This window comes from Astatotilapia calliptera, unplaced genomic scaffold (genome assembly GCF_900246225.1).
Source record: "Astatotilapia calliptera unplaced genomic scaffold, fAstCal1.2 U_scaffold_1, whole genome shotgun sequence".
NCBI lineage: Eukaryota > Metazoa > Chordata > Actinopteri > Cichliformes > Cichlidae > Astatotilapia > Astatotilapia calliptera.
Genome location: NW_020535618.1, coordinates 2,310,291 through 2,335,698, shown reverse-complemented (window position 1 = coordinate 2,335,698; position 25,408 = coordinate 2,310,291). Strand labels below are relative to the sequence as shown.

The following is a 25,408-nucleotide window of genomic DNA, read 5'->3' as shown; positions in this document are numbered from 1 at the left end:
TGTTTCTTTTCCACCTTTTTGTTTCTGTGTTCTGATGTTGGACTGTGTTTCTGTTGATCGGTGGGCCTAAACTTGATCTTGGAGCCTGGACCTACTTGTTTATATATGAATCAATAAATTGTCTCCATCTAAGTGCTTTCCTTCTAGAGTTCACACGCTGATGAAACTTACATTCACTATCTTGTCCAAGGCTGGACTGGGACAAAAAATCGGCCCGGGCATTTTGACTAGAGACCGGCCCACCAGGATAAAGATTGAAAATGTGACGTCATTCAGGGGTAAAACCGCAAAGGATTCTGGGAACTTGTGGCAAGAGGTACTAGCTCACGCAGGCTTTCAATTGAACTCAGTTACACAGCGATAAAAAGAAACCCAAAAAATGGCAAGAAGCTGCTGTATTATTAACATGATGTCAGCCACGGGAAGCCGACGGGTAAAGAGATCGTTTTTTTTTTCGAATTACGTCGTTGAAGAGAAATTTTTTAAGCCATGTTTCCGAAGTAAGAGCCGACGGATGGTCTGGATATACCAAATATAACGTCTCAGAACACTCCAGCTCACATGTTAGTCTGCTCCAAGCATTCCCACAAAGGTCAGAGTTTTGTAGTAGTTAATACGTCATTTTTCATAACATAATTGGTGATATAGGTTACAAGCAAGTCTGGCGCTGAACAGAAATTGTCGCGCTATGCTCCTTTGTTTATTGTGCATAAATAGTGAATTGTCCTGACACAATATTACGTTTCGCTTCTGTTATTATGGTACTGTTACGGCTGTGGCCATAAGAACACTGTGTGGGCTGTTTGTTCTGTGTCTTTACTGTGTTTAAGACTCTTTACAGGTCCCTCCCCTAATGAAGAGTAGTGAGCAGCTGATTGGACCATGGAACAGGTGACCACATTCAAAAAGCCGCTCTGACAGCTCCAGAGAGAGAGAGAGAGAGTGTGGAGCCGTCGCAGTCCTGACCCTGGTTTTCCCAGCCTGTGTTTATCTTGTGTATTTGTGGGAGTGTGAATTGTAAAAGCCGCTCCTAGTGCATTAGCTGAGAGCTTAGGCACTCGTGGGCTGAAGCGGAAGGGGTGAGCTGCCTTTTCTTCAGGGGTCAGGGAGCGAGGGATAGCTCTGGCATTTGTTTGTTCTTTTTTCTTTCTTAGGGTTTAGTTAGTCTTTTCTGGTCGGACTTAGTTGGTTTTGTTTATTATTTTGGCCTGGGCTCACCCTGGAGCTATGCTTCTTGTCCTTAAATAAAATCACTTTTTTTTTACTCACAACTGGTTTGGATGTTTGGCTTGGGAACCAGGGCGGGGATTTGTCTCTCTCTCCTCCAACCTTATGTGCGTCCCTACCCGCCTAGACTAGGGGCGTAACATAAATGGGGGCTCGTCCCTTTTCGTTCGTGTGATTGGTTCGTTTCCTTTTTGCGTTTGTGGTGGGGGGGAGACGTCGTGCGCGAGTTTTGCGGCTCTGGAGTGCGCGAATGCGGTTGGGTGTCTGCAGAGTTGTGTTTTCCTTTTTCGCTTTGCTCGTGATGTCGTTTGACATGGATGATTTTGCGCAACGTCCCTCCATTGAAAAGTTGGAGCGGTGCACAAAAGCAGATTTGTTGGTAGTGGCTAACTTATTCAGGGTGGATGTTCCGTTGAATGCTAAGAAGGCGGAAATTAAACACTGTTTGGTGGAGAGACTGGTGGACAGGGGAGTGTTTGGGGGGCAGAAAACCTCGCCGAGTGGGTCTGGGAGTTTGGAGACGGCAGTGGGGGCGGAAGCTGCTGGGGCCGTCCCGAAGCCTTCCAAGGGGCGGATGCCGTCGGGGGCGGAAGCTCCTGTCGCCATTCAGTCTCCTGTATTTGACCCGGCTGGCCAGGTTGGGGCGGGTTTGGTGACGGAGGATCTCAGGCTTGCCCTTCGCTTGAAGGAGGTGGAGTTGGCGGCTAAGGCTAAGGAAGTCGAGCTCATGCATCTCCGCATTCGAGCTATGGAGCTTGATCGTTCTCGAGCGAGTGACGCTGCTCCCGTTCCTGTAAGTACACTCCCCGAAACTCCCACCATAGACCAGTTTAACGCTAGCAAACAGATTGTTTTGGTACCTCCTTTTAGGGAAGGAGAGGTTGACTCATATTTCACTGCTTTTGAGCGCATCGCAACCACTTTAAAATGGCCAAAGGACGTCTGGAGTCTGTTGCTGCAATGCAAATTAATAGGAAGAGCGCAGGAGGTCTGTGCGAGTCTTTCTGTTGCGGACAGCTTGGATTATGAGGTTGTCAAATCCACTATTTTGCGGGCTTATGAACTTGTCCCAGGGGCGTATCGACAGAAGTTTCGTGCCTGTCGCAAGCTTGATAGTCAAACGTTTGTGGAATTTGCACGTGAGAAAACTGTCTTATTTGACAAGTGGGTGGCTGCCAGTCACGCGGAGGACTTAACTCAGCTAAAGGAGTTGATCCTGCTGGAAGAGTTCAAGACATGTCTCCCTGAAAACATTGTCGTGTATCTTAATGAGCAGAAGGTTGGGTTACTGTCTAAAGCCGCGGTCCTTGCCGACGAGTTTGTGTTAACTTAAAGAGAGAGAGAGAGAGTGTGGAGCCATCGCAGTCCTGACCCTGGTTTTCCCAGCCTGTGTTTATCTTGTGTATTTGTGGGAGTGTGAATTGTAAAAGCCGCTCCTAGTGCATTAGCTGAGAGCTTAGGCACTCGTGGGCTGAAGCGGAAGGGGTGAGCTGCCTTTTCTTTTGGAATCGTTTTCTCCTGTTTTCTTGGTCAGGGAGCGAGGGATAGCTCTGGCATTTGTTTGTTCTTTTTTCTTTCTTAGGGTTTAGTTAGTCTTTTCTGGTGGGACTTAGTTGGTTTTGTTTATTATTTTGGCCTGGGCTCACCCTGGAGCTATGCTTCTTGTCCTTAAATAAAATCACTTTTTTTTACTCACAACTGGTTTGGATGTTTGGCTTGGGAACCAGGGCGGGGATTTGTCTCTCTCTCCTCCAACCTTATGTGCGTCCCTACCCGCCTAGACTAGGGGCGTAACAGGTACATTGACAAAAACATATACTTTTATTCACAGAATAAAACAGTTGTTTTGTATCACTAATTGCCCAGTACGATTACAACATACAATATTATTGTCACTGCTACATTTCTGTGATGCTACCAGAGATTATTTCCACTACTAATTAATTACCGTTGAGCTCAAAGGTTATATTAATAAACGGTTAACGAATGTGTATTTATGACGACGATTTGTGAGACTGGTAAACTTACCTTTGTTCGTACGATGGTCTTTCGTTCTACACGGTGCATTTCAAGGTCCTGCACCCATCCGTCGGTAAACTGTACCTGGGCTTGTTGCAGTGACCTGAAGTTACTAAACTTCATGAGTGTATGCACTCACTCCAAGAACCGTATAATTATAAATCTGAGCGTGGTGAAAGTTGGGCAACACGCTAACGTCTTTTGTCCACTCTGTGTGCTCGTAAGGGTCTGACCCTTTCACTCCTTTGATTTTTCCTCGCATCTTTTCTTTGTCTTTTCGTCGAGTCTGTCTTTGTACGGACCGGCATTGTTCTCCTTTTGTTTTGTACATACCTTTTTTGTGCGCCAAAGAAAAAGCAAGAAGGTATTGGAACCGGAGAATGAACGTTTTGCGGTGCTGCAAATGCTTGCATTTGATGCGGTACTTGGATTGTTTTGCCACTAGTTCCCGGCATGCAATGCGCGAAAACGTGATTGCTAAACAAGGGGGAGGGTCCATCCGGCCTCCTCGGCTGTAATTGGTCCAGCCCAGAGTCGATCATGACCAATTGGCCAATCCAACACCTTTCATTATATATACCCTTCCTAAAAAAAAAAAAAAAAAAAAAAAAAAAAAATCCATCGGCCCATAAAAACATCGGCCCACTGGGCAAGGATACTTTCTGTAATCAAATCACCAAGCTTCCAGTCGATGATGATGCATGAGTCTTTATGTGTTTCCGTGTGTTTGAATGTGTCTAATTATGCTGTGTTGAACTTAATGAATCAGAGGTGGATGTCATTTGATCTTTGGAGGACACTATTGCTTACTCATGCATATCACACATGTATAGTCATAACTGACCCCTGATCTCCTGACTGTTCTTCAGACCTGATTCTGGGATCTTACTTGATGGTGTGCAAATAGCATGAGACAATATATACAGCAAATATATAGCTCTGTTTTGTAGTTTTTGGCAAAGTGTGTGTTTCCTAATTCTTGTGGCGCTAACAACAAATATGGTCGTGAGTTTGTCCACAATATCCACAGTGGCCCACAGCGCTGCTGAGACCTTCTGCCAGTTAGTTTCCAAGAAATATCTTTGCAATTCTACACAGGAAATAAAGACCTCATTATTAATGAAACTCTTCTTTTTGGTTGTTTTTTCCAACCTGATTGATTTTTTGTGGCTTTTCTTGTGCAGAGAGTGATGAGCTGCAGTCTGCTCAGCAGTGAGAACAGAAGATGTCAGCTGATACGGATGAATATCACCAAAGAGAAGAGAGGCTGAAAGGTACAACTGATCTTCTTTTAGTACAAAGAAATGAATCTATTTCCTAAGAATTGAGGGGTTTTTTGTTATGTGGTAATCTAACAAACCAGTTATTTTCACTGCGCACTAGGGCTGCCACAAACGATTATTTTGATAGTCGACTAGTCACCGATTATTTATGCGATTAGTCGACTAATCAGATCATCATCCACTGGACATAAAACTACAGCTTATTGCACCAGCAGCATCTGCTCTTACATAACTATCATTAGCTTACAGCTTTAAGCTTTTAAGGTGCTAACTAAAAATAAAGACAAGATGATAGTTTATTCAATTTTAATGAAATTTGCAGATTGTTTCGGTGAAGTTTAATAAACTCCTTGCTATCTAAAATATAACAGGACACTGGAGTATATTCTGGAGCATCTCACACTTCTGATAATCAGCTGTCTGCTTGACGTTTATTCAGCTGTGTAAAAACTATAACTTTAATCTCAGACAAACTGATTTACTCAGGAACAAATAAAATACAAAAAAAAAAAAAAAGCCAAACAACAACATTTTTAATTTATCTAAGTGACTCATATATATTTAACCTGAGTCGCGAAAGACGGCGGTGGGTTTGAAAACAATTTGCCTGGAGTCCGGTGTTCTCACCGTGCTAGTGACCTAGCCCCCGGCTAGCTATCGAGCTAGTGGGTAACAGACGTCTCCGAAAATGTCGGAGCGCTTTTGAAAATATGTGGTGTCCTGATAAACTGAGCCGATATTTGAGGTTTACACAGCTACATTCTCGCCTGAAAATATGTTAAACGTTTATTTTGTGACCCAGAAAGAATAATAAGAGTAATATTAAAACTAACTAGCTACCGCCATTGTTGGAAACTAAGCTGGGCCGCGCTATGAATTCTGGGACACAGCTGCTTCTTCTTCTTCGGGGTTTAACGGCAGCTGGCATCCTTGTACATGCAGTGCTGCCATCTTCTGTTTCAGTCCGTTATTACACTCTTAAATCCTGCTATTATTCCTGCGTCTTTTGCGATCTTACAAAGCTTCAAACGACGCGTCGACTATTAAATCAGTCGTCGACGATTTTGATAGTCGACGTAATCGTGACTAGTCGACAAATCGTGGCAGCCCTACTGCGCACCAGCCGTGCAAGCAATGGCAGCAGCCCATTTGTTGATTTTCATTTCTGACACTGTATTGCATAATCAACTGTCTTAATGTGACCGGCCCCATCTCTACCTTTGCTGTGCGCTCACCCAGAAAAGTGGAGCTGAAAGGCTGAGAGAAAACAATGAGAAAGTATGGAGAGAATTTACCTCAGAAGAATTGCAAACGAGTATGATATTATTCATGAGCGTAAACAAAGATTTAGAAATGTGTGCAATGATTTGTGTGTAACTTTTGAGGACTCTCAGGTGCCACAAACAAATATGAAGCAATCTGATGTAAAACTATTTTACAATTAAGTACATCTGAACCTGAATACTGATCATTTATGCACGATTTAAATGTCAGATATCTAAAACTACACGTAACATCTGTCTCTCTGTGGACTGATCGCCTGATAGGTGCACATGACATCGTGTGTCCATGTGGGCTTTTAGGCACTAAAGTGCAGCTTTTAATTACTGTCACATGCTGCAGTGCAACAAAGAACTAAACCAACAACAGTAACAGAATACATGTACCGGCGTTCCACATTTAAAATACAAATATGAGTAACTGTATTCTATTACAGTTACATTTAAATAGATAGTAATCAGAATACAGTTACTGTGTTGAAATAAATAGAATACACAGCGGACATTTCTGGTTTCATATGTTAGGCTATGCCTTCTCCAATTTTGGTGCTTTAGCGCAGACAGGCACAGGTTTAGCTCAGTTGGATGAGCATGTAGTCATATTGCACGGCTGGGAGCGACCGGCCCAGGTTCAAGTATGACTCGCGGCCCCTTTATCTATTAATTTTTTTTAACTCAATATTCATCTGGGGCTAATACAGTTTCTCTTATTCTGATTGCTGCAAATCCAAATAAAACACACAGTAAGAGGCTCTAATGTAAGTGTTCTGTTAATGTTGGTGGCGTCAGTTACACATTGGATCCAGAGCCAGCACAATGTGCAGGGTCATACAGGGCAGTACACGGGCAGGAATACATAAAACACAATTACTTAAAAGAAATCAATAAATACACAAACACTTCAACCAGTGCTTTCTCAGACTGGATGAGTAACGGGAACCACTCACTGTCGGATCTGTAAGTGCTAAAATTATACTGTTACTCGAACCATCCAGTCGTTCTCTAAAATTGAACATTAACTTTCTTAAAAGTGTAACCTGCAAAGGATTCTCATCACATCATTATATGCAACATGCAGCTTCTGCATGCTACTTTGTTTGTAGGATGACCACAAGGGGGCAGTATCTATCCAAATACTATCTAAATTTGAAAACATAAAATACAATCCGGTTGTTCAGTCTGACGTCACTAGCCGTGTCTGGGCTTAAACTCCGCTGCAGGTCCATATATCAAACGATCACTATGGCATTACTGAGAGTTGAAAAACTGTCTAAAGTCTTTCATCTTTAATAAAATGATCAGCGTTCTGCTCTACCAGGTGTAACAATTGAGTTTAACATCCAGGCATCCATGAAAACGGAATTTATGACATTTAACGGAGTTAGAAGTTAGCAGGGAGTTAGCTCGCTAGCTTCCATCTAAATACAATATAGCATGTCCTGACTGCGGGGTTTTGGAAACAAATTAAAACGTACAGCTCTGCTATCACTTCCAGCATAAATGAAGACAGAAAACTAAACAGCAGTGACGTTTGTAGGGTTACTGAAGTTGGGCTAGCTGGTATATAATGATGTGCTACGTGACCGCTAGCGACACAGCTATGCTAGCATAATATAAACAAGCTAACTTTTTTTCCACTCGATAAAAGTTACCGTGAGTGTTGTCGGTGGTCAGGAACAAATGTAATCGCATGGCAGGATGCTGTAAAAGGACCAAACTTCAGCCAGGAGAACAACTGAGATAATCCATCCACAATACGAGGTTAGTCATTCATATACTGCTGCATGGGCTGGGCTGTAGTTACATCCTAAGGTTTTAAAAACTGAGCTTAAATAAATGATTAGCGGTAATAAAAGCCGAGGGAGGTCAACAGTGATCACTGACTGTTTTAGGAGCTTTTTGAGATCAAATAGAAGAAAATACATAACATTAAACATGTTAACAACACAAAAGCCATATTAAACGCAGACTACTTTAGACCCAGAAGTAGGATTCGTCGCGTCATCACTGAACAACCGGATTTAAAAAAAAAAGCCTTATGATATGAACAAGACTTTAACAAGGATTTAAAAGACGACACTGATGAGGCGAGCCAGATTTCTTCAGGCAGGTCGTCCCAGGATCGAGGAGTCCTCACAGCAAACATTCAGTCGTCTTTAAGTGTGAGCTGGGAACAGTGAACAGGTTTGTGGCTGCAGCATCTCAGGATGTACACACTGACTGGGACACAAGCACCAGTTCCACTAAATATTCTGGTGCCAGTAACCTGTTAAGATGGAGCAATTTGATGTTATTTAATCAGTTTATTTTTCATCCTGCAGTTAAAATGTATCAAAACAAGATTGTGTGTCTGCAGATGCTGTGTGATCTGACACACCTGCACAAAATGTGTCCAAGTTCAATAAGTTACATTATTGTAACTGTGATGCGTTCACTGACATGTCCTGATGCTTTGCTGTATATAAAGAGAACAGAGAGGCTCTGCTTTGTGCTTATATTCTCCTCCTGTGTGTTTGTGTGTGCAGAGTTTCTACCAGAGCCAAATGTCATCGACTCCTCACTGAAGTCGTCCACCAGTCCAACCACTGGGATCCAGCTGCTGCTCTCTAACTGGTCCACACAGCAGCTCAGACCTGACACATTCACTGTAAACACACTGGTTTATATTCTGTTTGTTCTCCTCATGAAAGAAACCTCACACAACCTCTGAGGGCAGAAAGTTCAAATGGAGAGTTTTTGTTATTTTCTTTTATAAAGAAGCTGGAAAAATTTAACTTTCTTAATTTAGTTTTTAAATTTTTTATATAAAAAAGAAAAATTTTCTTCATCAGGCCTTTCAGAATAAAAGCATGACCAAGACGTAATTTATACATAAACAATAATAAATGTTATGTAGCTAAATTGTAGATGTAATCCATGTTTTCATGTCTTCAGTAACTTTGCTGTTATTTATGTTATTTCTAAGTGTGCTGTCGTCTCCACAGCAGTGATCTGGTTTCTCTGCAGGTTCAATAAACTTTGGTCTCACTTGATCTTCTCGTGTGCTTCTGTGGGTTTCACAAAGATGTCTGATGGAAAACGTGAGTCGTTTTCTTTTCCTGGTGGGAACATAGAACCAGTCCTAGATTGGTCACTGACTCTGTAAATACTGAGGTACGACCATGAACACAGCTGTCTGAGCCCTCGTGCAAAGTCCTGGTTGAGCCAGTTACACCGACACCTTTTTATGACCAAGTTATTTATTTTTTGTTTTCTGTTCGTAGCATCGAGACTACAGCTGTATAAACTTGTTATATAATGACAGTTAATGTCTAAATGTTGTCTCTCGTTACAGTTTCAGAGTCAAAGTGAGAGAAAGTCAGTGAGCAGGTTTTCTGTCAGGTTTTTAATGCAGTTTGATTCTTGCTTAGATCCAGTTTACACATCAGCTCAGTGAGGTTTGTTTGGGTCCAGCTCAGATTCAGTTTCACTGCAGAATTATTCATGAAGCAGCAGGAAACAACAACCATCTGAAGGCACTTTTACAGTAAAAACACGAGAAACAGAAAGTCCCTGAAAACAGCTGAACTGAGTCAACAGGTCACAAAGTTACATTAAAAAAATAAACATGAAACCTCATCATCCACTATTGTAACGTGCATTAAAAGCATATATATTAAAGAACAATAACAAAGTTAAGAAGTGCGTTCAGTGCTTAAAGCTGTAATAATCAGAAGCTCCTCTGATACAAACATGAGAGAAGCAGCAGGTAGTTTGATATTAACCTCCTAGGACCTGGCGTCTGTGATCCACACAAATCTGTGGTCACAACTGTGAGTTAAGTGGTGTGATATATGGAGGCGATTGTGCATGTTTCACTTTGCTGGTATAATGAGGTTTGGTATTACAGGGGAGGTCATTTCACTCTGGACAGTAGAGTAGAGTGCTGTGAGACTGAGTTGTGAGCTCGTGGTTCTGGTAAGACTGAGCAGGCGAACATCAGCGTGGTTCCTGTGTTCACTCTCTCACCTGTTTTACAGGATCGTAATCTGGCTGCGCCCTCTACAGCTGGGCCTGTAACACATCCACACATGTGGACATCACATTTTGGGTCGTCTAGACCAAAATACAGAATTTTACTCTACAGGGACCTGATATCCACGTACGAGGACGTTATACTGACACTGTTCTATGAAATTTAAAAGGAATGTCCTCATATGTGGATCCCATTTTTCTTAGAAACAAAAATCAGATTAAAAAAAAATCTGGTAATTCTTTGTTTTCACATTCATCAGGTCCCAATCAGCCCAAATATCAAAGAGAAATTAAAAATGCCATGAAAGAGTTTGAGTGTTAGCAGGTTAAAGTAAAAGTTAAAGAGACGTTAGCTCAGCAGGAGGTCGAGACGCTATGATGTACGTTTAAATGTTTCCTGGATTGTTTGTCGACATCTGACACCAAAGAAAAAGAAAATATAAAAATAATTATGAATCTTTTTTTGGCAATTCTTAATGACATGTGTGACATTTGACTCTGCACATGTTTCATGATTAGAAAACCACAACTGTCTTTATCCTGAGTGCTCAGTGTCACCTCTGAGAAGCTGAAACAGCTGGAAAAAACTGAAACCTTTCAAACAGACTGAAGTTCAACTGAAGGCTGGTATGAACCCTGCTTCTGTCGTTTACGTGTTTTGTAGATCAAAACACAAACAACAGCAGCAACAAGAAGCACAGCAGAAACTACCAAACCAACAATCAGTCCAACAGATCCATCCTCCTTCCCTCCATCCTCTGTGTGTCCTCCTGTCTGACCTGCAGGAGAGAAACAGGTGTGAGGTGTCAGCTGTCAGGTAGGTGATGAGTGAAGAACAGAACAGAATCAAACTGCTGTCAGACATTATCTACTGCACTCTGATCACATCACTCAGACCAGCTGCTTTCTACAAAGTCTCATCAACAACATCTTTAGAAACAAACATCAACAAGCAGGAAGCAGCTTCACCTCTGATCACACACACACTCAACTCTACTCACTCACCTGGAGGATCAACATGAAGGTGGATGATGCTGATGGGTTTATTGTTCCTCCCTTTTGAGAAGACACGACACTCGTATGATCCACTATCATTAACCGTTACATTCTTCAGAATCAGAGACACGTCTCCATCCTTCATCTGTCTGTCCTGCAGATCCACCCGGTTCTTAAAAGATGGATGCTGGTCGTCTGGAACAGACAGATCGTCCCGGTACAAAAGAACATATTCTGACTCCAGATCAGCTCTGCTCCATTTTACTACTATGTTGTTGTTTGGAGCTCGACATGTCAGAATGACGTCGTGTCCAGACTCAGCTGTGACGTTTTTGTGGTCTGAAAAGGAAACACAGAGCAGAGAGGTTACAGATGAAAGTTTGATCTGTTCACTTCTACACCAGCCAATCAGCAAAGAGTTGTACACACTGGGTTCAGCACATTAGGCTAAATGTTCATCACACACACACAATATGAACCTGCATCTGTGAAACAAACTGTGTCCTGATTGTTCTCACATTAAGAAATGAATCAAACAAACATGTTGAGGTAGTCCGACTCGAATGTCAAGGAAGGTTGTAGGGAAGCAGACTACACAGAAATTTCGGGTTTGCAGACGTGAGCAATTTATTTACAATGAACTCCGTTTAATGTGTAACTTAACAAAACTTTCCCCAAAAGTAACTCGATTAACAAAACCCATCAGTTCATGGACCTGGTAACACAGCTCACCTCTCCTCTAAAACTCTACACAGATGATTAAAAAGACACAAAACCTCCTCACACTTCTAATTGACACATTTACGTAACTAAATGGCTCCGTTTACATAAACAAGATTCAACAAACCCCTTCAGAACTTGAAACAAACAAAATGAAGCATTTCTATGGAAAAAGAAACCCCCCGCTTGATGTCACATCAGCAGGACTTAAAACAACAAAATGCTAGGCAGGCGTTTTCCACCTGCACACCAGTTGGTGGCGATAATGCACCATTTGCTAGTGATGGGCAGATGAAGCCTCATGAAGCACTGAAGCTTTTCATCCAATTGGTTCACCCCAACGCAAAGCTTCTTGAAGCTTCATTTGCTCTAGTAGGACACCTACTGGACGTAAAAATATTAGTTGGCATGAATTTGAAGAGTGTGGCCTTTTGGTTGTGTTTTGTGGTGGTGTCATTTGTCATTGTGGTGGTGTGTCTGTGTGAGTGAAAGACAGAGAGGGAGAGCGAGCGACAGAATTTCTGTTATAACCTTCATTTTATGGAGGCACAGTGTGAGCACTCGGGTCGCATCAGAGCATCGGGTCGTATAGTGTGAGACCCTGCATCGTGACCTATGAACTTCTAACCCCTGCGAGTCAATCGTGCAGTTTGAGCAGGAGCTGAATCGCGCGACTGAAAAAAATCGCACAGTGTTTGCCCAGCATAAGACAGCTGTGCCTCGACACTCCCTCTGCTGGTCGGTTATAAACTTTGTTTTACAAAAAAATCTTCTGTTCACAAAGTAACTGTGCCAAACTGTTCGTGTGTGAGTACATCTATAAACTAACACCCACTTTTTCGCATGACAGAAGAGGTTTGGTGACAGGAGACCTGCGTCTCTGTGAGCGGCCAAAACTAAAACAGCTCTAACAACTAAAAGCGCTCAGCTGTAGTAAGAAATGAATCAATAGGATTTTGATATAAAACTCACCTGCACAGGTAAACCTAACGAGGGAGAAGGACACAAAAGTCCAGCAGAGCGTCGAAGGTGCTGCAGCAGTCATCATGAACCTGAAGTGAGGCACCGACCGAGTATTTTCCACAAGCTGGGATGCTTTTGGTCAGTGCGATGCTGCCTTTAGGTGCACTCTGTTGCTGTGACAGCCTGGTTATAATAGTCTTAGAAATACGTAAACAAGTCCTTATACCAATGCAAACATTGTTTATCACCTTCTTGTGTATAAAACATGAAAACTATCTCCAAGGGTCCCGGCGACGTGACGAACAAAGATCTTTTTCTGGAAATTTAACGATAAAATTTGATATTGAAATTTTAGATCATATTTTAATTTTGTGACGTCAGCACTGAACTTTGTGAAAAGCTGGAACACAAAGAACAAGAACAAGAGAGGTGATGACAGATGTGTTTATGCCAACAAATGAAATTTAAGAAAAATAAATAAAGACTTTAAAACAATCTGCTGTCTTTTCGTATGTAGATAGCTTAGTTTACGAGGTGCACCTAAAGGTATCTTTAGTTGCGCCTCCTAAAACGAAGGAGGCTGTCACGTGGTCGATCAAAAAGATGGCGAAAAGAGTCCTGCGCATGCTTCCTTCCAGCTTTCCTATTGGACAAGACTGTGTTCATTCATTTGCATGTGGTCCCCGTGTTTGCGTGGGTTCCCTCCGGGTACTCCGGCTTCCTCCCACCGTCCAAAGACATGCAGCTTGTGGGGATAGGTTAATTGGATAATCCAAATTGCCACTAGGTGTGAATGTGAGCGTGAATGGTTGTCTGTCCCTGTGTGTTAGCCCTGCGACAGACTGGCGACCTGTCCAGGGTGTACCCCGCCTTTCGCCCTATGACAGCTGGGATAGGCTCCAGCGCCCCCCGCGACCCTGAAAAGGATAAGCGGAAGCGAATGGATGGATGTGTTCATTCCCGCCCTCTATCGCAATCTGCATACGTCAAATCCGCCTTTATTCAAAGAACAGAACAGAAACCATTTTGCGTCATTGTATGTACAAAGCATATGTAAAATAAAGTGGCAAATGTGAACTGGGATGTTGTTGTGAGTGAAATATGACCCGCATCTGTTCAAATGGATTTTAGATCCTCAAAATCAATAAAATTAAAAAAAAAAAAAGTTGTGGGGAAACTACACGTCTTGTCTGTGTGTGTGTTTTTATGGGACAGAGCTGACAGAGGTCAAGAAGACCCCGACCCTGTCATGGGAATCTATTCTGTGTGAAGATTGCACTGAGGCACTTTGGACTGGATGATTCTGGGTTGGTCGTGTATGTGAGGGAGGTGAAGTGCCCAGAATAAGCTGCTTTGTAAATGTGCGAGTAATTAAACGCACTTTGAGTGGTCAGTAGAACAGTATGAATGTAAGAACATGACCTGGCTGTCTATTGATGCTTGTAGTTTGTACCTGTAAGCACAAACACCCACAATGTAACAGATCTGACCTTTTAATAATGGCACCACGCTGAGTGTCTTGGGCAATGCATGATCATCGAAGACTGCATTCTCTCTGAAGGCCACCAGATGGCGATAGTTGCAAAAAGACACCTCTGACAACGTTCTTCATTTTGCTGCCTGAGTTCTGTTGTGCTCTCTCTGGTTAAGTAACTTTATGTCTCTGTTTGTAGCTTCTCTTAATTTTCGTTGCTGTAAAAATGAGTAACTGCACTTTGACCCTCATAGCCTCTCTGCTGTGTTTCTTTCACTCTTTCAGACTAGAAAGTCGTCCCAGCTGAGTCTGCACAGGACGTCACTCTGACATGTCGAGCTCCAAACAACGACTTCATAGTTATAGAGTGAAGAAGAGCTGACCTGGAAGATGAACATGTCCTTTAGTACTGAGACAAGCAGCTTGATCCAGAAAACCAGCATCCATCTTTTAACAACCGAGTGGATCTACAGGACAGACAGGATGGAGACGTGTCTCTGATTCTGAAGAATGTCACAACTTCAGATGCTGGAAAATGCAAGTAGCGTGTCTTCGGGAGAGGAACAAGCTGGAGGAAGAGAGCCCTTTTGAAGACTCCCCCATCAGCATCATCTACCTGAGTGTTGTTCCTCCAGGTGAGTGAGTAGAGTTGGGTGTGTGTGTGATCAGAGGTGAAGCTGCTTCCTGGTTGTTGATGTTGTTGTTTAAATGACTCAGATCAACCCAATTTTAATATGTTTTTAAATCTCAGAAACAAATGTCAGATTAAAAAAAAAAACAAAAAAACAATCTGGTTATTCTTTGTTTTCACATTCATCAGGTCCCAATCAGCCCAAATATCAAAGAGAAATTAAAAATGCCATGAAAGAGTTTGAGTCTCAGGGGGTTAAAGTAAAAGTTAAAGAGACGTTAGCTCAGCAGCTGGTCGAAACTCTATGATGTACGTTTAAACATAAAACCTGAAAATGTTTCCTGGAATGTTTGTCGACATTTTACACCAAAGAAAATTTAAAAATAATTACAAATCTTTTTTTGGCACTTCTTCATGGCATGTGTGACATGCCTGCACATGTTTCACTTACATGATTGGAAAACCACAACTGTCTTTACCCTGAGTGCTCAGTGTCACTTCTGAGAAGCTGATTTAACTGAAATATGGAGTTTATTCACAAAGCACCAGGAAACAACAACAACCAGCATCTGAAGGCTCTTTTACAGTAAAAACATTTAAATCAGAAACTCCCTGAAAACTGCATGAACTGAGTCAACAAGTCAGAAGGTTTCTGATAAAAACAAAAAGAAAACTAAACAACATTCCTACTTATAGAAATAAATATATTACATACAGTGTGCAATAACAAAGTTAAGAAGTGCGTTCAGTGCTTAAAGCCGTATATAATACACATCAGAAGCTTCTGTGATATAAACATGAGTGTTTTATCTGTTTAAAGTGAAGCAGCAGGTAGTTTGATATTAAAAGTAAAGTTAAAGAGACGTTAGCTCAGCAGGAGGTCGAGAGCAGGAAGTAGCAGCTACAGCTCACAGTACAAACAGAACATGTTTGATGTTAGTAACCTTACATTTGTTTTGTAAGCAGTTTAGACTTTTATAATACTAAACTTACTGAACTATTTTTCTATTACCCATAAAAACCAACTCTATAATGGACGTTTAAACATAAAACCTGAAAAGGTTTCCTGGACTAAAATTAAAAGAACATTTAAAACCCATAAAAATCTTTTTTGCCACTTCTTGATGGCATGTGTGACATTTCAGTTTGCTCCTGTTTCACTTACATGATTGAAAAACCACAACTGGCTTTACCCTGAGTGCTCAGTGTCACCTCTGTAACAGCAGGAGTCTCAGATCAGCTGGAAAACACTGAGACATTTCCAACAGGCTGACATTCAACTGGAGGCTCGTATGTACCCTGGTTACGTTGTTTAAGTTTTCTATAGATCAAAAAACAAACACCAACAACAGCAGCGACAACAATAACCCCAACTGGAAGACCAACTTTCAGTCCAACAGATCCATCCTCCTTCCCTCCATCCTCCTTCCCTCCATCCTCTGTGTGTCCTCCTGTCTGACCTGCAGGTGAGAAACAGGTGTGAGGTGTCAGCTGTCAGGTAGGTGATGAGTGAAGAACAGAACAGAATCCATTTCCTCTTCAAACTGCTGTCAGACATTATCTACTGCACTCTGATCACATCACTCAGACCAGCTGCTTTCTACAAAGTCTCATCAACAACATCTTTAGAAACAAACATCAACAACCAGGAAGCAGCTTCACCTCTGATCACACACACACACTCAACTCTACTCACTCACCTGGAGAAACATTTAAGCTGATGGTGGTGATTGGCTTAGTCTTCAGATGAGCTCTCTTCCTGCGGTTTGCTCCTCTCATGAACACACGACACTCGTATGTTCCAGTGTCATTAATCGTCACATCCTTCAGAATCAGAGACACGTCTCCATCCTTCATCTGTCTGTCCTGCAGATCCACCCGGTTCTTAAAAGATGGATGCTGGTTGTCTGGAACAAACAGATCATCCCGGTACAAGAGGACATAATCTGGCTGCAGGTCAGTTCTGCTCCACTCTACCACTATGATGTTCTTGTTTGGAGCTCCACATGTCAGAGTGACATCCTGCCCAGACTCAGCTGTGATGCTTTTGTGCCCTAAAAGAGAAAACAACACAGAGCAGAGAGGATACAGATGTCTAAGTATAACTGTTCACTTTTACAGCTGCCCCCCCCCCCCCCCCCCAGTCATCTTTTTGCCTTTGTTGTGACGATAGTTTACATCATAGCACAGAGGGAAAAGCTCATTTGCTGCCACCTTAAGTGGTGCGATATTGATTTCCGCCAGTAGGTGGCATGGTGGCTCAGAAAAATGAATTACTGGCAAAGTAATCCCCTACAGAAGTAATGCAGGCCAGTTATTGTAATGGACAGAGGTGGGACCAAGTCATTGTTTTGCAAGTCTCAAGTAAGTCTCAAGTCTTTATCCTCAAGTCTCAAGTCAAGTCTCAAGTAATGTCAGGCAAGTCAGAGTCGAGTCTCAAGTCACTGGTGTAAAAGTCCGAGTCAAGTCACAAGTCTGAAACTTTGAATTTCAAGTCCTTTCGAGTCTTTAAAAAAAACAAACGAAAAAATAATGTTGCAGTTATATGCTAAATGTAAATGTTAGACCATGTAATTTTAAAATCTGTGTTTTTCTCAACACATGACAAAATAGTGAACTTAGAAAATATACACAAATTGTGAAATTGCACCTCTTTAAAATGCAGCTCAATTAAACCTAGCTCCAAGAATAATTTTCACCGACAGTTCTGAGATAAGCTGCATGTTATTCTTGGATGTGGTTGTAGGACCGGCTTTAAAATCGCATGACAAAAATATCATACACATTAAAAAAAACTGTATCACCAACGTAGCCTGGAAAACATTTGCTAGTTAGATGAAGTCAGCTATCTCATCGTAGCATATTTATATGCATATTTATAATCATACGGTTCTTGGAGTGAGCGCACACACTCATGAAGTTTAGTAACTTCAGGTCACTGCAACAAGCCCAGGTACAGTTTACCGACGGATGGGTACAGGACCTTGAAATGCACCGTGTAGAACGAAAGACCATCGTACGTATCATAAGTTTACCAGTCTCACAAATCGTCGTCATAAATACACATTCGTTAACCGTTTATTAATATAACCTTTGAGCTCAACGGTAATTAATTAGTAGTGGAAATAATTTCTGGTACCCATCACAGAAATGTAGCAGTGACAATAATACTGTATGCTGTAATCGTACTGGGCAATTAGTGATACAAAAAACCTGTTTTATCCTGTGAATAAAAGTATGTGTTTTTGTCAGTGTACCATAATAACAGAAGCGAAACGCAATATTGTGTCAGGATAATTCACTATTTATGCACAATAAATAAAGGAGCATAGCGCGACCATTTCTGTTCAGCGCCAGACTTGCTTGTAACCTATATCACCAATTATGTTAAGAAAAATGACGCATTAACTACAACAGCAGACTGACCTTTGTGTAAATGCTTGGAGCAGACTAACCTGTGAGCTGGAGTGTTCTAGGACGTTATATTTGATCTTTGAATGGCTGCAATCCAGGCCATCCGTCGGGTCTTTGTTACTTCGGAAACATGGCTCGAACAATTTCTCTTCAACGACGTAATCCGATAACAACCGATCTCTTTACCCGTCGGCTTCCCGTGGCTGTCATGCGACCGGCTATTGCAGTTAATAATACAACGGCTTCTTGACATTTTTGTGTTTCTTTTTATCGCTGTGTGACTGATTTCAATTGAAAGCCTGCGTGCGCTAGCACCTCTTGCCACGAGTTCCCAGAATCCTTTGCGGTTCTACCCGTGAATGACGTCACATTTTCAATCTCTATATAATATGCATGTTAAATTTTATATTTGGGGTAAAATATCAAGTCTTTTCAAGTAAACCGGTTCAAGTCCAATTCAAGTCCCAAGTCATTGGTGTAAAAGTCCAAGTCAAGTCACAAGTCTTACAACATTTTTTCAAGTCAAGTCTAAAGTCATAAAATTAATGACTCGAGTCTGACTCGAGTCCAAGTCATGTGACTCGAGTCCACACCTCTGGTAATGGAAGCTGCCAGTAACACAGAACTGCTGTTTTGCTGGTTCAAGTGACAGCAGTATACGATATTACATTCATGTAAAGTTGATACTTATTTAAAGTGACATGTTTGAAGTGTAATTCCTGTTTATAAGGCCTTTAATGAGACCAAATAAAGAAGTTAATTCATATTATCCGTGGGTAAAGCTAGTTCAATTCAATTCAATTCAATTCAATTTTATTTATATAGCGCCAAATCACAACAAAAGTCGCCTCAAGGCGCTTCATAGATACAGAGAAAAACCCAACAATCATATGACCCCCTATGAGCAAGCACTTTGGCGACAGTGGGAAGGAAAAACTCCCTTTTAACAGGAAGAAACCTCCGGCAGAACCAGGCTCAGGGAGGGGCGGCCATCTGCTGCGACCGGTTGGGGTGAGAGAAGGAAGACAGGATAAAGACATGCTGTGGAAGAGAGACAGAGGTTAATAACAGATATGATTCAATGCAGAGAGGTCTATTAATACATAGTGAGTGAGAAAGGTGACTGGAAAGGAAAAACTCAATGCATCATGGGAATCCCCCGGCAGCCTACGTCTATTGCAGCATAACAAAGGGAGGATTCAGGGTCACCTGGTCCAGCCCTAACTATATGCTTTAGAAAAAAGGAAAGTTTTAAGCCTAATCTTAAAAGTAGAGATAGTGTAGCTTAGCTAGTAACGTTTGTGTGCTAGCTAAGTGATGTTAATCTCCTGCATTAGACTGTGTAACCGTGCTGTTCCATCAGAAATGTGATAGAAAACAATTTGGTTTAAGTTAAAGTTATAAGATATGTTTTAGCAAACCAGCCAGTACATCTTATGTTGTGTATTATTAACTGGTTTATTATGTCTAAGTATAACTGTTCACTTTTATAGCTGCCCCCCCCCAATCATCTTTTTGCCTTTGTTGTGATGATAGTTTACATCATAGCACAGAGGGAAAAGCTCATTTGCTGCCACCTTAAGTGGTGCGATATTGATTTCCGCCAGTAGGTGGCATGGTGGCTCAGAAAAATGAATTACTGGCAAAGTAATCCCCTACAGAAGTAATGCAGGCCAGTTATTGTAATGGAAGCTGCCAGTAACACAGAACTGCTGTTTTGCTGGTTCAAGTGACAGCAGTATACGATATTACATTCATGTAAAGTTGATACTTATTTAAAGTGACATGTTTGAAGTGTAATTCCTGTTTATAAGGCCTTTAATGAGACCAAATAAAGAAGTTAATTCATATTATCCGTGGGTAAAGCTAGTAACGTTTGTGTGCTAGCTAAGTGATGTTAATCTCCTGCATTAGACTGTGTAACCGTGCTGTTCCATCACAAATGTGATAGAAAACAATTTGGTTTAAGTTAAAGTTATAAGATATGTTTTAGCAAACCAGCCAGTACATCTTATGTTGTGTATTATTAACTGGTTTATTATCTATAAGTTAATCTGATTACTAAAGTTCTATTACATGTAATCCCTAAAAAAAAGTAACGTAGGCCAGTTATTGTAATGGAAGCCATGAGTAACACAGAACTGCTGTTTAGCTGTGCTTCATAGCATCCATCCATCTGCTTCAGCTTATACTTTTCAGTGGCGCTGGAGCCTATCCCCGTGTTTCATAGCAATAAATCTCAATGTGCACCTGGATGAGCCTTGTCTTCCTTCAGTGTGTAACGTACACACTGGATCTATCACATCAGGCTAAAGGGTCACCAGACACACCACAGACACGAACACATACACATGTTTATGCCAGTGTACCATCACAGTGCAAAATATTCAAAATAAATATAAATAGATATTCAACTCCAGCTTCTGTAAACCTTCATTTCTTTGCAAACAGAGTTTGCCTGAATTTTTTCCACCTTAAGAAAAAAATATGTCTATTATTTATTGTAACGCTGTTTTGTGAATTTAACTAAAAGTAGGCAAAAATATATTTTGTTTAAAAAGTCAGAATATGTTTTTATTCCATAGGAGAAAAAAATACAGCTGCTGCAAAATAAAACCAAGACAGTGATGTTCATTTGAGTCCTGTGGCTGATCAGTTAGTGTGACCACTGTGGGACATCAACATGCTCTCAAGGTGATGATGAGCTTTTATTTCTGGCTATGAAACAAACCAATATACACACACATGCCTGCATAATATGTACACACATACACACAACGTAGTACACACGTTTATCAATCACTACACCACGATCAATACTTGATTCACCATCAGCACTTTTAAGGACTCAAAAGAAAAACATCTATGTATAAATTAAAATAAAGCTAGGATTCAGCTATAATTTATATCTACTGTAGCACCCTCAAGAATTGACATACGCACGATGTAGTTATAAAACAGGGTTTATTCTGGTCTTGACAACCCGTGAGAACTGCTCACGGACAAAACAATAAAACAAAAACATCACATCAAAATGCGCTCTTGTACGTAGTGTCAAACAATCAAAAATCCTTAATTACAGAAAATAAACATTTAAAATACACAAACCTCGTGAGCTGACATCCAGGAGGTGCTAAATAGTCCTTTATGGCCTTATTGCCTTATCTTCCATCTTCTTTGTCAATTATTTCCACTCTTCAAACGATATTTTCTCCATGTGTGGAGCTGCCTGTGAGCTGCAGCATGCAGACACCATGTGCGCTAGCAAAAGAAAAGTGGCTGGGTGGAGACCCAAACAGCAAAGCTGTACCCTACACAGTTCACAACCAGAGGGCGCAAAGGAACAAACCCCAAAGTCTTAACAAATATCAAATACAACAAACATCAAATGCAAAAGACCGTTACATCTACCATCTAATTATATCCACCGTTTCATTATTCTCCCAAAAGGTTTCAAAGAGTTTTTTTATGGAATATCACCTGAACATTAGTAAACTTGTTCCACAGTTTTACTCTACAAATGGAAATAAAAAAAACTGTTGTTAATGCATTAGGATTAACAACAGTTTCCTTTTCCCCCTACCTCAGCGTAGGGGGAAAAGTTAAACTTTTTTAAAGTTTAACTTTTCCTCAGGTTACAGTCCTCTTCTCTGTCAAAAAACATCTTTTGCTAGCATTATATCTGGTTCAGCTTTATACATGATTTGTGCAGTTTTATATTTTATGAGGTCCATGGACTTTGAGGTACTTGACTTCAAAACAGAAAGTTAATGTGCAAATGTGTAAATTCAGCCTAAATAATGATCCTGACAGCTGTTTTCTGAAGTTTACATAAACTTTATATGTTGCCCCAGGCTTTACCACTGTCCTCTAAGTGTGGCAAATCTAAGTGTGCATTGCAAACCCTACTTCACTACGGTCAAGTAGGGATTTGCAATGCAAATTTTATTAGTTATCAGTGTTTATGTTAGATTGTGTTTTTCATTGTCGAACTCAGACATTTTGTATCAAAGACATTATTTATTTACAACATTATTTATCAACATTTTGCTCTTGAGAACTCGTTTCTATCTGTTTAGTAGTTTCACAGTTATGACTGAAGGGTTTATTTTAAATGAGCTCCTGGATCTGTGAGTTTCCCTCTGTGGATAAATAAAGTGTTTATCTAAATACCTGCCTGTGTATGTGTACACCTTTTAGTACATCTAAACACTAACATCCACTTTCTCACATGACAGAAGAGGTTTGGTGTCAGGAGACCTGCGTCCTCTGTGTGAGCAGCTCACATAAACTGATAGGATTTTAAAATCAAACTCACCTGCACAGGTAAAGCCCACGAAGGAGACAGACAGTAAAGTCCCGCAGATCCACGGAGATGTTACAGCAAACATGTTTTATGAAGCACACTCGGAGTGCACTCGCGGGTTTATGTTGGGAGTCACTCCTCCTCCTATTTCTAAGGCACAGCCTCCACCATGTCACTGCTACGTACTGTGACTGTCACTCTGTGACATACTGTTTAAAAAGTGTGGGCTTGAAACGTTACGGACAGCATTGTTTGACAGACTTGAAAGCAGATTAGCTAAACAACAGCTAGCTAATGAACTTAACACCACACTTTGATAATATAATGTAAATATGATATGAGCTTCAGGAAACATTCAAAGTGCTTTTATTTCTGTTTCTATATTCAAATATTGTTCTTTTAATATACTGGCACCACTACATTTATGTGAAAGCTGAATTATAAGAGTAAGTAAACTTTTCAAGCTCTGATCAGCTTCTGATAAAATGTGATATATTAAATATTCCTTTACTGTGAATCATGTCATATCATAACTGTTTTAAATCAGATGAAGAAGAGACTTAAACAGGCTGATTGTTGCTAAATCGAGCACATACACACAGCAGGACTGTCGAAACTGAAAATCCATGTTCGCCCACTACACACGCATGCGCACAGAGCATTCTCTGAGCAATTTTCAAATACCGTAAATCCCGGACTACAGAGCACACCTGATTAAAAGCCGCATGCTCTAATTTTAGAAAGAAAATCAATTTTGTACTCGTACAGGCCGCACCGGATTTTAAGCCGTATACGTTTCACTTGTAATATGAGATATTTACACAGAAATATTACACGTGAGGATTTTTAACGTTTAATTTAATCCATAAGGTAACATAAACGTTATGGTAACATACAAAAATACATACTGCAAATGCTTTTTTTCCTCGAACAGCGCCTGTAACACGGCTACCTTTAAGTATACGTACTATCAGTAACACACAAATTACGTTGCTTATGGTTTTTCTATGGAACAATGCAGAAACAACATTACAACGTCTCTTAACAACCGGTAAAAAATATATACCGTATATATACTACTTATCACTTTTATTGGTCTACTGTTACCAGGCAAAATGTTTTTGAAAAGAAATATGCATTAGCCGCACGTCAGTATAATGTTCACAGTGTGGGGAAAAAGTAGGGCTTATGACCCAAAAGTTACGGTAATGAAAGAATGACAATTTTGCAGATTCTTGTTCAGTTTGACACTTATATTTTTATTTCTTTTTACTTTTCATATTTATACAGATTATCTCTCGTTGTCTGCAAGTCCTTACAAATTTTGAGAAAACTTGACACGTAGAGGACAGTTTATTAATTATCTTTCTTAGCTTCTGTTTGTTCTTACTGAACTTTTGAAAACAGTCTACTGCTCTGGACCAGAAGTCCACAGAAATGGTAATGATATTAAATATTTCCCCTAAATCCCCTGAGTGGATCTACACTCTCCGGTCACACATGTCCCGGTCTCATGTAGACAGATAACCAGATAGACCCGTTACACAGGTCAGATCTCCCTTACCTGTGCAAAGGTGACTGGTGACAGGGAGACCTTACCTTGTACAAGTGTCACAGCAGTGACAGCCAGGCCAGTAAATCTGTCCCCTGAGGCGATGGAGGGTCTTGGCGTTGCCAAATTGCCCTGCCCCGCTGAGCCATGGACCTTGAACACCAGGGGGCGTAGCGAATGGGACACCAGCAGCTGTAGGAGGTCTTTGCCCTGTCCTGAGGGCTGCCACCTCTCTTACACGATGCTATCATAAAGCTCAGGGTTGTCCCACTGGGCGTGGTAGCCTTCACCTTGGCCGCAGTGCTGACACTCCTGTCCAGCATCGGTCTCCTACAGTTACTACAGCTGTGGCCTAACCAGCCCCTTAATTGACCTCACCTCACCGAAAAGGGTGCCCAGGATCTACTCCAGTGGGCAGAGCGGTGTCAGGTGGCGTTATTGCAGGTAAAAAAAAACAAACATTCTCTGTGGGGAGCCGTCCCAGTAGGTAAGTGGGGTCGACCGTCGGATCCTATACAGTAGCCGGAAACTGACAGAGAAGGAGACCAAATACAGCACGGTGGAGAAGGTGTGCCTGGTGATCCAGTGGGCGTTCAAGTCTTCCATATTAGCTCGTGGGACGCTCATTGACCCTCTGCTCAGACCATGTCCAGGTGCAATGGATGCATGAAGGATTCCAGCGCCCAGATCACCAGACAGCTCACGGTATCTGGCTATGCAGCCCTTTAAGTTCAAGTTGGTCGACAGGGGGCGCAGATGGTCACGCTCACCCCCCGTGAGGGAGGTGAGCTCCAGTCACCAGGGATTCTGTGTAACATGAAGACGTGATCTGTGAAAAGCTGAAAAAATTACAGACACTCCTGTATGAAACTTTATCTTGTGGCCTTTGTTGTAATAGAGGTACAAAAAAATCCTCATCTCTCAAACTGCTGAGACTTGCACAACTGTCACTCAAGACTAAACACAGTTTCACAACACAGAGAGGAACAACTAGCAGCAGGCATGTTGGTGATATTCATGGATACAAAGTTGACGTATGATCCCTGCTCAGATTAGCACTCTGATCTCACAGAACTAAATGCTACACAGGAATTTGCTCGTGTGAGTCAGCAACAGAGAGTCAACAGTTCCTGTTTGAGCAACAACACAACTCTGAACTGTTCTTTTCAAAGAGGAAATTCAGTGGGTGGTGCAGCAGAGTGTAAAACAGCTATAAACCACAAACTCTGCATGACTTTCTCCATTTTATGTTCTGTGCTGTTTAATCAGGACAGCCCAAATATTTGATTTCTAATTCTTAATCACACAGTTAAAGACGTTTAATTTTATTCTTTAATCTGTGAGTCAGCAGATTCAAATCAACACATTTTTTAAATCTTTATCTCTTTTATTGAGAAAGCAGTTGAACATAACAGTAGTATGGCTTTTTACACTGTCTTTGCTCTCACATTTTTAACTTATAATTGAAAAGGAAAAAAAAGGACTTGGGTTAGGAGGCAGCAGGTAAGTTTGCATAGTACTCAGGGTTT

At 41.2% G+C, this 25,408-nt stretch overlaps 2 protein-coding genes across 3 annotated transcripts; one reads left to right on the top strand and one right to left on the bottom strand.

The window, feature by feature from the left end:
• Positions 1–767: 767 nt before the first annotated feature.
• LOC113017198 (uncharacterized) lies at positions 768–8,598 on the top strand. 2 transcript variants are annotated; one of them, XR_003271415.1, is made up of 3 exons: positions 768–891; positions 4,431–4,520; positions 8,335–8,598. XR_003271415.1 is itself a non-coding variant. In XM_026160356.1 (3 exons), exons 1-2 carry the CDS (start codon positions 1,478–1,480, stop codon positions 4,515–4,517), a joined length of 630 nt encoding a protein of 209 aa, XP_026016141.1. In that variant the 5' UTR covers positions 1,285–1,477; the 3' UTR covers positions 4,518–4,520; positions 8,335–8,598. The 2 variants fall into 2 exon arrangements, 1 of the variants encoding a protein (XP_026016141.1); XM_026160356.1 differs by lacking the exon at positions 768–891 and adding an exon at positions 1,285–2,020.
• A 6,749-nt stretch (positions 8,599–15,347) lies between these two features.
• On the bottom strand, positions 15,348–24,485 carry LOC113017295 (uncharacterized). Its single transcript, XM_026160465.1, has 4 exons — positions 24,340–24,485; positions 23,927–24,108; positions 16,308–16,661; positions 15,348–16,067 (listed from the first exon to the last, which is right to left on the bottom strand). The coding sequence occupies exons 1-4, from the start codon at positions 24,483–24,485 to the stop codon at positions 15,844–15,846; spliced, it is 906 nt and encodes a 301-aa protein (XP_026016250.1). The 3' UTR covers positions 15,348–15,843.
• Between the last annotated feature and the right edge of the window lie 923 nt (positions 24,486–25,408).

What these genes read in the sequence shown, in the direction of transcription:
- LOC113017295 (XM_026160465.1), bottom strand. Translation starts at nt 24,485, where the DNA reads ATGGAAGACTTGAACGCCCACTGGATCACCAGGCACACCTTCTCCACC. An exon ending in GACGGCTCCCCACAGAGAAT is followed by an intron (nt 24,109 to 24,339) that starts GTTTGTTTTTTT and finishes CGTGTAAGAGAG; the next exon opens with GTGGCAGCCCTCAGGACAGG. An exon ending in TGCTGTGACACTTGTACAAG is followed by an intron (nt 16,662 to 23,926) that starts GTAAGGTCTCCC and finishes TTTCTCTTTTAG; the next exon opens with GGCACAAAAGCATCACAGCT.
- LOC113017198 (XM_026160356.1), top strand. Translation starts at nt 1,478, where the DNA reads ATGCGGTTGGGTGTCTGCAGAGTTGTGTTTTCCTTTTTCGCTTTGCTC. An exon ending in GTGACGCTGCTCCCGTTCCT is followed by an intron (nt 2,021 to 4,430) that starts GTAAGTACACTC and finishes TTTCTTGTGCAG; the next exon opens with AGAGTGATGAGCTGCAGTCT.